Raw genomic sequence first — 13,024 nt, 5'->3', positions numbered from 1 at the left:
GCTAATGGGGATCCTAGTAAATCAGATCAAAACTTTCAGAAAGTGTTCATACCCCTTGACTTTTTTCCTTATTTTGTTGTTACAGCCTGAATTCAAAATGGATTAAAATTTACACACAATACCCCATAATGACAAAGTGAAAACATGTTTTTAGAAATGTTTTCTAACTTATTGAAAATGAAATACAGGAATGTCTCATTTACATAAGTATTCACAACCCTGAGTCAATACATGCTAGAATCACCTTTGGCAGCAATTACAGCTGTGAGTCTTTCTGGGTAAGTCTCTAAGAGCTTTGCACACCTGGATTGTGCAATATATATATTTTTTCTTCTTCTTCAAGCTCTGTCAAGTTGGTTGGTGATCAATGCTTTACAGACATTTTTCAAGTATTGCCATAGATTTCCAAATCGATTTAATTCAAAACTAACTGGGCCACTCAGGATCATTCAATTTCGTCTTGGTAAGCAACTGTATATTACACCTACTGAAAGTGGAATCTGTCTCCCAGTGTCTGTTGGAAAGCAGTCTGAAACAGGTTATCCTCTAGGAATCTGTCTCCCATTGTCTGTTGGAAAGCAGTCTGAAACAGGTTATCCTCTAGGAATCTGTCTCCCAGTGTCTGTTGGAAAGCAGTCTGAAACAGGTTATCCTCTAGGAATCTGTCTCCCATTGTCTGTTGGAAAGCAGTCTGAAACAGGTTATACTCTAGGAATCTGTCTCCCATTGTCTGTTGGAAAGCAGTCTGAAACAGGTTATCCTCTAGGAATCTGTCTCCCAGTGTCTGTTGGAAAGCAGTCTGAAACAGGTTATCCTCTAGGAATCTGTCTCCCATTGTCTGTTGGAAAGCAGTCTGAAACAGGTTATCCTCTAGGAATCTGTCTCCCATTGTCTGTTGGAAAGCAGTCTGAAACAGGTTATCCTCTAGGAATCTGTCTCCCAGTGTCTGTTGGAAAGCAGTCTGAAACAGGTTATCCTCTAGGAATCTGTCTCCCATTGTCTGTTGGAAAGCAGTCTGAAACAGGTTATCCTCTAGGAATCTGTCTCCCAGTGTCTGTTGGAAAGCAGTCTGAAACAGGTTATCCTCTAGGAATCTGTCTCCCATTGTCTGTTGGAAAGCAGTCTGAAACAGGTTATCCTCTAGGAATCTGTCTCCCAGTGTCTGTTGGAAAGCAGTCTGAAACAGGTTATCCTCTAGGAATCTGTCTCCCATTGTCTGTTGGAAAGCAGTCTGAAACAGGTTATCCTCTAGGAATCTGTCTCCCAGTGTCTGTTGGAAAGCAGTCTGAAACAGGTTATCATCTAGGAATCTGTCTCCCAGTGTCTGTTGGAAAGCAGTCTGAAACAGCTTATCCTCTAGGATTTTTCCTGTGCTTAGATCTATTCCATTTATTTTTATGTCCAAACATAACACTTCTGTATTCAGGACATAAAGTTAATTTCTATGCCACATTTTTTTTTAAACAGTTTTACCTTAGTTCCTTATTGCAAACAGGATGCATGTTTGGGAATATTTTTATTCACATCATCATGATGATACAAAGTTCTGAATGTGGTTTCATTTGGAAATGACTAACATTCTGGGCGGCGTGCTCAGGTTGACTTTCCCTTGGAATCGCCCAGATACTGTTAGGATTAGTTTAGTCAGTGGACTTTTTTTCCTTTCCCTCCATTAGCTTAATTCAACAGGCTGAAAGGACGCCATCTATGATCTCTCTGGGATAAACTTGCAGGTAACCTTCCTTGTCCAATTGTTGCTGGATCTTTAATCCAGCCTTCAGCTCCCTTTAAATACTGGGTGTCTCTGTAAGAGGATTTCTGATGTTAACCCTCAGAACAATACTGCCAGCTGTCACACTCTCATAGACCCCTGGCGGCATCACAGGCTGGGCTGAGGAGGGGCTGGATTGGCTGGTCACAGTGTGGGGATGGAGGGATAGAGGGGAGGGCTAGAAATCTGATGATTGGAGGGGAAAAGAGGGAGTGGATGCAGGCATGGGAGGCAGATAGGGAGGGATGGGAGGGCTGGGAATAGAGGTCTGGAGGGGAGGGCTGGGTCTCCTGATGGATGGGTGGGGCAGAACAGAAAGGGGATGGATGGAATAGACGGTTGGGTATGATGGGATGGGTGTAAGAGAAAGGGAGGGGATGCCTGGAAAGTGTGTTGATCTCCTTAGTCCAGCACAGCTCACCAGCCAGAAAGGAGAGAGGGACGCCCATGCGGACGGTCCAAAAGTATCTTTAAACCTGGAGCGTGAAAGGAGATCAAGAATTGCCTATCTCATCCGTTCCCATTCGTCTTTTCTGTCCTCTTCTCTCTATCTCTTTCGTTCTTGTTCCCTCTCTTTTCACCCTCATCCATCCTGGGTTGGGTCAGTGCTTTTCTATGGGTTGCTGCTGATACAGCGTGGACTGGGAAAGACTAGGGATTTGTGATGGTTGTGGCTCTGGATGCAGTGTGGGTGAGGGTGAAGGGGGTGTGCAAACAGAATGGACTCCTCATTCTGTCTGTATTGGCTGTGGTCATAGGATGCCTGCTGGGCTTCTTCCTAAGGACTAAAAGGCTCACAGAGCAGGTCAGTAAGCAGCCTCCTTCCTACATACTCCCTACTCCCCTATGTGATTCCTTGGTTGTATTCCATCAGCCACACCCCTCCCTCTGTCATCCCCTGGATCAACAATGATCTACCTATAAATCCTATACTCTACCCAATAAACATTTTCCTATACCCTACCTATAAACTATTTTCAATACCCTACCTACGAACCCCTTCCTATACCCTATCTCGAAACTATTTTCTATACCCTACCTATGAACCTCTTCCTATACCCTACCTAGAAACTCTTTTCTATACCCTACCTATGAACCCCTTCCTATACCCTACCTAGAAACCCTTTGCTATACCCTACCTATGAACCTCTTCCTATACCCTACCTATAAACTCTTTGCTATACCCTACATATGAACCCCTTCCTATACCCTACCTAGAAACCCTTTGCTATACCCTACCTAGAAACTCTTTTCTATACCCTACATATGAACCCCTTCCTATACCCTACCTATAAACTATTTTCTATACCCTACCTATGAACCTCTTCCTATACCCTACCTAGAAACTCTTTTCTATACCCTGCCTATGAACCCCTTCCTATACCCTACCTAGAAACTTTTCTCTATACCCTACCTATGAACCCCTTCCTATACCCTACCTAGAAACCCTTTGCTATACCCTACCTATGAACCTCTTCCTATACCCTACCTAAAAACTATTTTCTATACCCTACATATGAAACCCTTCCTATACGCTACCTATAAACTATTTTCTATACCCTACCTATGAACCTCTTCCTATACCCTACCTAGAAACTATTTTCTATACCCTACATATGAACCTCTTCCTATACCCTACCTAGAAACTATTTTCTATACCCTACATATGAACCTCTTCCTATACCCTACCTAGAAACTATTTTCTATACCCTACCTATGAACCTCTTCCTATACCCTACCTAGAAACTCTTTTCTATACCCTACCTATGAACCCCTTCCTATACCCTACCTAGAAACCCTTTGCTATACCCTACCTATGAACCTCTTCCTATACCCTACCTAAAAACTATTTTCTATACCCTACATATGAAACCCTTCCTATACGCTACCTATAAACTATTTTCTATACCCTACCTAGAAACTCTTTTCTATACCCTACCTATGAACCTCTTCCTATACCCTACCTAAAAACTATTTTCTATACCCTACATATGAAACCCTTCCTATACGCTACCTATAAACTATTTTCTATACCCTACCTATGAACCTCTTCCTATACCCTACCTAGAAACTATTTTCTATACCCTACATATGAACCTCTTCCTATACCCTACCTAGAAACTATTTTCTATACCCTACCTATGAACCTCTTCCTATACCCTACCTATAAACTATTTTCTATACCCTACCTATGAACCTCTTCCTATACCCTACCTAGAAACTATTTTCTATACCCTACATATGAACCTCTTCCTATACCCTACCTAGAAACTATTTTCTATACCCTACATATGAACCTCTTCCTATACCCTACCTAGAAACTATTTTCTATACCCTACCTATGAACCTCTTCCTATACCCTACCTAGAAACTCTTTTCTATACCCTACCTATGAACCCCTTCCTATACCCTACCTAGAAACCCTTTGCTATACCCTACCTATGAACCTCTTCCTATACCCTACCTAAAAACTATTTTCTATACCCTACATATGAAACCCTTCCTATACGCTACCTATAAACTATTTTCTATACCCTACCTAGAAACTCTTTTCTATACCCTACCTATGAACCTCTTCCTATACCCTACCTAAAAACTATTTTCTATACCCTACATATGAAACCCTTCCTATACGCTACCTATAAACTATTTTCTATACCCTACCTATGAACCTCTTCCTATACCCTACCTAGAAACTATTTTCTATACCCTACATATGAACCTCTTCCTATACCCTACCTAGAAACTATTTTCTATACCCTACATATGAACCTCTTCCTATACCCTACCTAGAAACTATTTTCTATACCCTACCTATGAACCTCTTCCTATACCCTACCTAGAAACTCTTTTCTATACCCTACCTATGAACCCCTTCCTATACCCTACCTAGAAACCCTTTGCTATACCCTACCTATGAACCTCTTCCTATACCCTACCTAAAAACTATTTTCTATACCCTACATATGAAACCCTTCCTATACGCTACCTATAAACTATTTTCTATACCCTACCTAGAAACTCTTTTCTATACCCTACCTATGAACCTCTTCCTATACCCTACCTAAAAACTATTTTCTATACCCTACATATGAAACCCTTCCTATACCCTACCTATGAACCTCTTCCTATACCCTACCTAGAAACTCTTTTCTATACCCTACCTAGAAACTATTTTCTATACCCTACATATGAACCCCTTCCTATAACATACCTATAAACCCTTTGCTATACCCTACATATGAACCTCTTCCTATACCCTACCTATAAACCCTTTGCTATACCCTACCTATAAACCCTTTGCTATACCCTACCTATGAACCTCTTCCTATACCCTACCTATAAACCCTTTGCTATACCCTACCTATGAACCTCTTCCTATACCCTACCTATAAACCCTTTGCTATACCCTAACTATAAACCCTTTGCTATACCCTACCTATGAACCTCTTCCTATACCCTACCTATAAACCCTTTGCTATACCCTACCTATGAACCTCTTCCTATACCCTACCTATAAACCCTTTGCTATACCCTACCTATAAACCCTTTGCTATACCCTACCTATGAACCTCTTCCTATACCCTACCTATAAACCCTTTGCTATACCCTACCTATGAACCTGTGGAAGTAATACTAAACCCATGATCTCCACATTCCCCCCGTGTGATGCCATGGTCCAACATGTGCTGTTATCTACAGTATAAAGCCTCTACTCTACCCTTCCCACAAACCTGTCAATGTACACCCAAATCACTGGTCCAAAAGGCCAAAATACTATTTGTTGTGAGCCCACCTCCTAACCTTGTGTGGTTGTGTTCCTCTATCCCAAAATAAGGTCCTATCTATGTAGACTCCCATCATTCCCCACCTTGGCCGCTATGTGCAAGAAGAGATCCACTGAATGTGTTCAAAAAGACAGTGATATGTTAATTATAATGCATTGTAGTAAGCACCACATGGCAGCTCAATAGCTTCATAGTACGACAAGGTGTAGGGTGAGGAGTGGGTTGCCAAATCCAGGTCTAACTTACATGTACAGCTTTATTGAAACACCTACTCTGACCTTTGATAAGCTGACTGGATCACTGACACCACCCCATCCATAACATTAACCTTTATTTATCCAGTCTAGTCTCATCTTGAGTTATCTTTTTCTACTGAGAATCTCTTTTTCAAGAGAGACCTGGTCCAATATTAGTCGGTATAAAAAGCTGGAGGTGGCCTTCCGTGCACTATTGTCTCCTGACAGAACCGTACGTTACATCTCAAAGCAGATGTGACACTTGCCCCCCACCCCTGATCACAGCTTCCCCATGGAGAAGGTCCAGTCTCATACGCATGAGGGCCGGCAGCTTTCTCTCCCACCTCAGTGTTTATCCCCCTCACCCCCTGTGAGTAAAGCTATATCATATTCTGGAATAGGGCTTAAATATAGCAGGATAGTCCTTCACTCTGACTATGGCGGATTATCATCCAATCAAACAAATGCTTTCCTCCTATCCCTCCGTCGTAACTACAATAACCAAAAGTACCTTTTTTATATTTATTTAACCTTTATTTATCCAGGCGAATCAATAAAGAACAAATTTGTATTTACAACGAAGGCCTGAAAACCTCTTAGCCTCTACATATTGAAAGACAAGTTGGAGATTGGAGATTGCTGGAGGCCTCTGACTGTGATTAGTAATTTTGTTGGTTGAGTTGGTGCTGGGGGCTGTTATTTTTTGCTTGATTCTGAATGTAGCTAGCTACCTACAGTTATTATGTGTAATCAGTGGACTATACTATCTGCAATGTACATTAGCCAAAAGTGCCTCTTAGCCCCTCCATTTTGAAAGACATGTTGGAAATATAGAGTGAAGAAGGCCTCTATGATGTCTGATAAATTACAGTGAGCTTTAGGCTGGAAATGTTGGTTGACTTGAGTTGAGGGCTGGGAGCGGTTTGCATTAGTTTTGAAAGTAGATACCTAGATATAATTATTATGTGTAATAAGTGTTTTTTTCAGTGTCTCTAGATGTACATTTCTGACATGTTGGAGATAGATGAAGGCTCCTGAGGTTTCACGTAAATTAAAGTGGGCTTTTAGACCTTTTGGTTGTTGAGTTGGCGGCTGGCGGAGATACAGTGACATGACTGTGAACAGGTTAGATGGGTTGAGTAAGTTGTACTTATGTTGGTGGTTGAGTAGAGTTGGGGGCTAGAGATGGACATATAGACGGAGAGATGGAGAGGAGAAGGGCAATGAGAGGGACAGGCTAACATGTAACCATAAAGAGGTGAAATGGGCCCTGTCATTAGAGGGATGAAGAAATTAGAGTGGGCTTTGATTTAGTCATGCTGGTGCTTTATTTATTTAAAAGTATGGGGGCTGGAGGTGTGCCAAATCCTCTTCAATTTGCAGTGAAGGTTACACAGTCTCACACCACAAAGAGAAAAGGGGAGACAGAGAGAAAGAAAGAGAGAGAAAGAAATATATTTAAAAAGAGAACGAGAGAGAGAAAGTGGAGGAGAGACTTAATGTACTTTTGAGTATGAGGCTAAATAGACTGCTTATGGTTTATTATTATTCTGCCGTTCAATGCTGATGAAATCTCTTAGAGCCTGCTACATTGGCATTAGCGTCTTCACTGCACATAGTTATTGTAATATATCAATATGATCCTATTCATATTCTCTCCTACCCATAACCATAACCCTTACCCAACCCTAACCCTAACCTTAACCATTTTAAATGTACATTTCAATGGGGTATGGACGTCCCAAGAATTTGGGATTTGCAAGGACCGTTGTCTGAATGCCCAGCCTCCACTTCACATACATATAAATGAAGAGAGATTACAAAATAACCCTAATGAACCATATGCCCATTGTTTTTAATCAGTATCTGATTCAGTATATGATTCAATAAGATGGTTGTTCACACTCGGACCAAAATGCAGCGTGATGATGATTTATGATATATTTTAATGAAGGAAAAACTACACATGCAGAAACTACAAAAATAAATGAAATGTGAAAAACCGAAACAGCCCTATCTGGTGCAAACACAAAGACAGGAACAATCACCCACGACATACTCAAAGAATATGGCTGCCTAAATATGGTTCCCAATCAGAGACAACGATAATCACCTGACTCTGATTGAGAACCGCCTCAGGCAGCCATAGACTATGCTAGACACCCCACAAAAACCCCATGACAAAAACGCACCACAATAACCCATGTCACACCAAATGAAGACAAAACATACATTACTTCGACCAGGGCGTGACACACACCCTGTGCTGCTGCAGGTGATTTGAAAAAAAAACGAATCCCCTGGTTCAACGAGTGATGATCTACCTAAACTCAGCAACAACAAAAGAATATCCTCTCACTGTCAACTACGTTTATTTTCAGCAAACTTAACATGTGTAAATATTTGTATGAACATAACAAGATTCAACAACTGAGACATAAACTGAACAAGTTTCCCAGACATGTGACTAACAGAAATGGAATAATGTGTCGCTGAACAAAGGGGGTTAAAATCAAAAGTAACAGTCAGTATCTGGTGTGGCCACCAGCTGCATTAAGTACTGCAGTGCATCTCCTCCTCGTGAACTGCACCAGATTTGCCAGTTCTTGCTGTGAGATGTTACCCCACCCTTCCACCAAGGCACCTGCAAGTTCCCGGACAGTTCTGGGTGGTAATGGCCCTAGCCCTCACCCTCCGATCCAACAGGTCCCAGACGTGCTCAATGGGATTGAGATCCGGGCTCTTCGCTAGCCATGGCATTGACATTCCTGTCTTGCAGGAAATCACGCACAGAACGAGCAATATAGCTGGTGGCATTGTCATGCTGGAGGCTCATGTCAGGATGAGCCTGCAGGAAGGGTACCACATGAGAGAGGAGGATGTCTTCCCTGTAACGCACAGCATTGAGATTGCCTGCAATGACAACAAGTTCAGTCCGATGATGCTGTGACACACTACCCCAGACCATGACGGACCCTCCACCTCCAAATCGATCTCGCTCCAGAGTACAGGCCTCAGTGTAATGCTCATTCCTTTGACGATAAATGTGAATCCGACCATCACCCCTGGTGAGACAAAACTGTGACTTGTCAGTGAAGAGCACTTTTTGCCGGTCCTGTCTGGTCCAGCGACGGTGGGTTTGTGCCCATAGGCGACGTTGTTGCCGGTGATTTCTGGTGAGGACCTGCCTTACAACAGGCCTACAAGCCCTCAGTCAAGGATCTCAGCCTATTGGGAGACAGTCTGAGCACTGATGGAGCAGGCTATTGCTATTTTACTGCTGCTCTTTAATCATGTGTTATTTTGATCTCTTACGTTGTTCAGGTATCTTCTTAAAACTGCATTATTGGTTAGGGGCTGGTAAATAAGCATTTGACTGTAAGGTGTTGTATTCAGCGCATGTGACAAATAACATTTGATTTGATTTGGTTCCGAATAGTGATCTTAGACGTGATGTCGGGCGCAGTGGGAGAAATGGTTGAGGAGAGAAGAGGAGGGATCGGGCAGGCAGACAGCAGACTTGGCTCAGACCCAGTTTGTCTGGATATTTACACCAGGGGAACCAAAGGGTGCTGCTGCTGCCCATTCTGTCCAATCCTATCAGGCAGGATGGCCTGAGGTGTAGAGGGAGAGCACATGAGATCAGTGGAGTGAGTTGTGGGGGTTTCATACAGTAGCTATATCTGGGATGAATGTGACTATAACAAAATAACTTAATTGATGCAAAAGCTTTCCTCAACTATACACTCCTTTCAGTTCCATTAGAACCCTTTTTGGTTCCATGTACTATAGAACACTTTACGCAGAGGGTTCTACATGGAACCCAAAAGGGGTTTCCATGGAGCCTGAAAGTGTTCTCCAAAGGGTTATCCTATGGGGACAGTTGAAGAACCCTTTAAGGACTCAAGAGTATTCAAGTGTAAAAGTGATCGTTGCAATTGATCAGAGTCAGCATGGGGGAATTGACTGCCACTCACTGAGACACAGGCTCAGCAGTTTGGGACCATAGTTATGGAACTCTTATTAATAGACAATAATCTTGCATAGCCTACCATCACAATCAGTAACAGTTTATACATTTACATTTACATTTAAGTCATTTAGCAGACGCTCTTATCCAGAGCGACTTACATGGCCAACCTCATTAGCAGTGTTAGAGTACTTTCATGAACAGCAAAGTGAATGACTATTTTAACACTTCCCTTGACACCCAGCATCATAACATGTTATGACACGGTCATAACCATGTCTTAATATGTCATAACATAATATTATTTCTTATTGTTTATTTTATTGAACCTTTATTTAACTAGGCAAGTCAGTTAAGAACAAATTCTTATTTACAATGACGGCCTACCCCTGCCGAACCCAAACCCGGACGACGGTGGGCCAATGGTGCGCCGCACTATGGGACTCCCAATCACGGCCGGTTGTGATACAGCCTGGAATCGAACCAGGGTCTGTAGTGATGCCTCTAGCACTGAGATGCACTGCCTTAGAGCTCTACGCCACTAATATGGTCAAAACACTGTCATGACACATATATTTAAACCTGTTGTGACATCAAATCAAATCAAATCAAACATATATTGCATTACTTTATGGCTGGTTATGACATCTACATAAGAGTGTCAAAAACCCACATAACCTACCACACAAGGCAAGACATTCCATTCCGCTATAGCATACTTGTCAACAGTATGAATATGTTATGACATTTTTCTGAAATATACCATATTAAATGATGTCAGACATGCGCCTAACCCAATGCTCTGTTGCTGATGACATAATGCTTCTTGACAGTGTCATAAAGTCTATTTTCTTAGTCCAAGTAAAGTGACACAGCATGGTCATAATGCTTCTTGACAGTGTCATAAAGTCTATTTTCTTAGTCCAAGTAAAGTGACACAGCATGGTCATAATGCTTCTTGACAGTGTCATAAAGTGTATTTTCTTAGTCCAAGTAAAGTGACACAGGATGGTCATAATGCTTCTTGACAGTGTCATAAAGTCTATTTTCTTAGTCCAAGTAAAGTGACACAGCATGGTCATAATGCTTCTTGACAGTGTTATAAAGTCTATTTTCTTAGTCCAAGTAAAGTGACACAGGATGGTCATAATGCTTCTTGACAGTGTCATAAAGTCTATTTTCTTAGTCAAGTAAGTGACACAGCATGGTCATAATGCTTCTTGACAGTGTTATAAAGTCTATTTTCTTAGTCCAAGTAAAGTGACACAGGATGGTCATAATGCTTCTTGACAGTGTTATAAAGTCTATTTTCTTAGTCCAAGTAAAGTGACACAGGATGGTCATAATGCTTCTTGGCAGTGTTATAAAGTCTATTTTCTTAGTCCAAGTAAAGTGACACAGGATGGTCATAATGCTTCTTGACAGTGTTATAAAGTCTATTTTCTTAGTCCAAGTAAAGTGACACAAGATGGTCATAATGCTTCTTGGCAGTGTTATAAAGTCTATTTTCTTAGTCCAAGTAAAGTGACACAGGATGGTCATAATGCTTCTTGACAGTGTTATAAAGTCTATTTTCTTAGTCCAAGTAAAGTGACACAGGATGGTCATAATGCTTCTTGACAGTGTCATAAAGTGTATTTTCGTAGTCCAAGTAAAGTGACACCTGTTGTGACATATATTGCTATATTTTATGGCTGGTTATGACACCTACATAAGAGTGTATATATGGGTCATGACAGTGTTTTGACCATATTATGACAGGTTATGACAAATGCCAGCTGTTATGACATATGCTATGATCGTGTCATAATGTGTTATGTGACTAGGTGTCAAGTAAAGTGTTACCAACTATTTCTGGACCATGCGGTAATGGCTATGTGCTTGCTGTGCCAATGAATAGTGGCAGACTAGCAGGCGGTGCCAACAACTGTGTTTAGGGGTAGTGTAAATAAGGAGAGGTCTGTTGAAGTTTGTTCTTGTTTAGACCCCGACTGGCTTGGGTTTAAAAGCTGCTTTTGGGCTAAACAAGTTTTTTTTAAATTGTCCTTGAGCATCTGCCCTCACAACAGGGCCAGGTGCATGGAGTGAAGGTATCTGCTGGTTGTTAGTTCTCCTTGAGAGGTTATTGATAGAACAGGATAATAGACTGTAATGACTGTAGTAGAGTACCAGGGTTTACAGAGGTCTCCAACCCGGATGTTGTACGTGTCTCCTCTCTCTTCTTTATGGTCTTAAACTACATCAAAGTTCATTCCACAGGTGAAGAGAGTCTAAATAACTTTGTGTAAAAGCATGAAGAATACAATTCAGAATTCAACATGGTGTAAATGTAGTAATCAACAATATATCATGGCATAAAATATTTCCAGAATCTGAGAATTTACTGGAGTGAGGAAACCTAATAGTCATGACACGTCACATTTGTCAGATTTCAGCCAAGAACAGAGTGAAATACAACACAAATATGTTTAGCATCTTGCATGCAAACTGATCTGTAAGCAGAACTGTGTTCAATAACACACTGCTTAGCCATCACACACACTCTCCTCTCTACACTGAGTCTAAAGGGCTCTCCACAGTGATTTTACACTCTCCTCTCTACACTGAGTCTAAAGGGCTCTCCACAGTGATTTCACAGTCTACGTGAACAAAGCTTGGTTTGTGTCGTGTTGCAAAAAATTCAGTAGCACAAAAGTTTGTAGACCTACGTAGAGAGAGGTACCCACAGATGAAGGGTTAGTGTACTGAATCATCACGCTCTCACAGTCTCACGGCAGAATTAGACGTTCATCCATGTTTCTGAAACGTCAGATTTCAAAGTTGTTCCAAACATCTAATTTCAAAGCGTTTAAGGTTCAATTTAGGCACTAAGTCTGACTTTTTAAGGTTAGGGTTATATTAAGGATTTAACTCCAAATGGTTGAGGTAAGGGTTAAGGTTTAGGATAGGCTTAAAACAAAAATCTCAAAAACAACTTTCCATCGCTGGAATCAAACTTGCAACTTTTGGCACCAGAAGCAAATGTTTCCCTAACAACAAAAATCTCAAAAACAACTTTCTATTGATGGATTCGAACTTGCAACATTTCGCAACCTGTTTAACTTCCTCAGACATCTAATGTCGGCTAATGCAGACTGAATTATATCAGGGGTGACCTGGCTGGAATCCAAGGGGTTTGGATGCCCTGGGAAGCGATGGCAATGGGTTAGGGATGTTGTTTTTCAAGCTGTTCTGGCTCTCCTTGTTGTGTCACTTGGCT

General features: G+C 41.4%; 1 protein-coding gene across 1 annotated transcript in view; it reads left to right on the top strand.

Annotated features, from left to right (window-relative positions):
- The first annotated feature begins 2,160 nt into the window (after positions 1–2,160).
- slc1a7b (solute carrier family 1 member 7b) overlaps positions 2,161–13,024 on the top strand; it is a 103,738-nt gene continuing 92,874 nt past the window's right edge. The window contains exon 1 of the mRNA XM_046300565.1: positions 2,161–2,576. Within this exon, the coding sequence (XP_046156521.1) occupies positions 2,436–2,576 (141 nt within the window). The 5' untranslated portion in view covers positions 2,161–2,435. The remainder of the gene's footprint in view (positions 2,577–13,024) is intronic.

The sequence above is a fragment of the Oncorhynchus gorbuscha genome, linkage group LG15 (assembly GCF_021184085.1).
Source record: "Oncorhynchus gorbuscha isolate QuinsamMale2020 ecotype Even-year linkage group LG15, OgorEven_v1.0, whole genome shotgun sequence".
Classification (NCBI taxonomy): Eukaryota; Metazoa; Chordata; class Actinopteri; order Salmoniformes; family Salmonidae; genus Oncorhynchus; species Oncorhynchus gorbuscha.
Note: the sequence above shows the minus strand (reverse complement) of the source record. Positions and strands in the feature narration are given on the sequence as shown.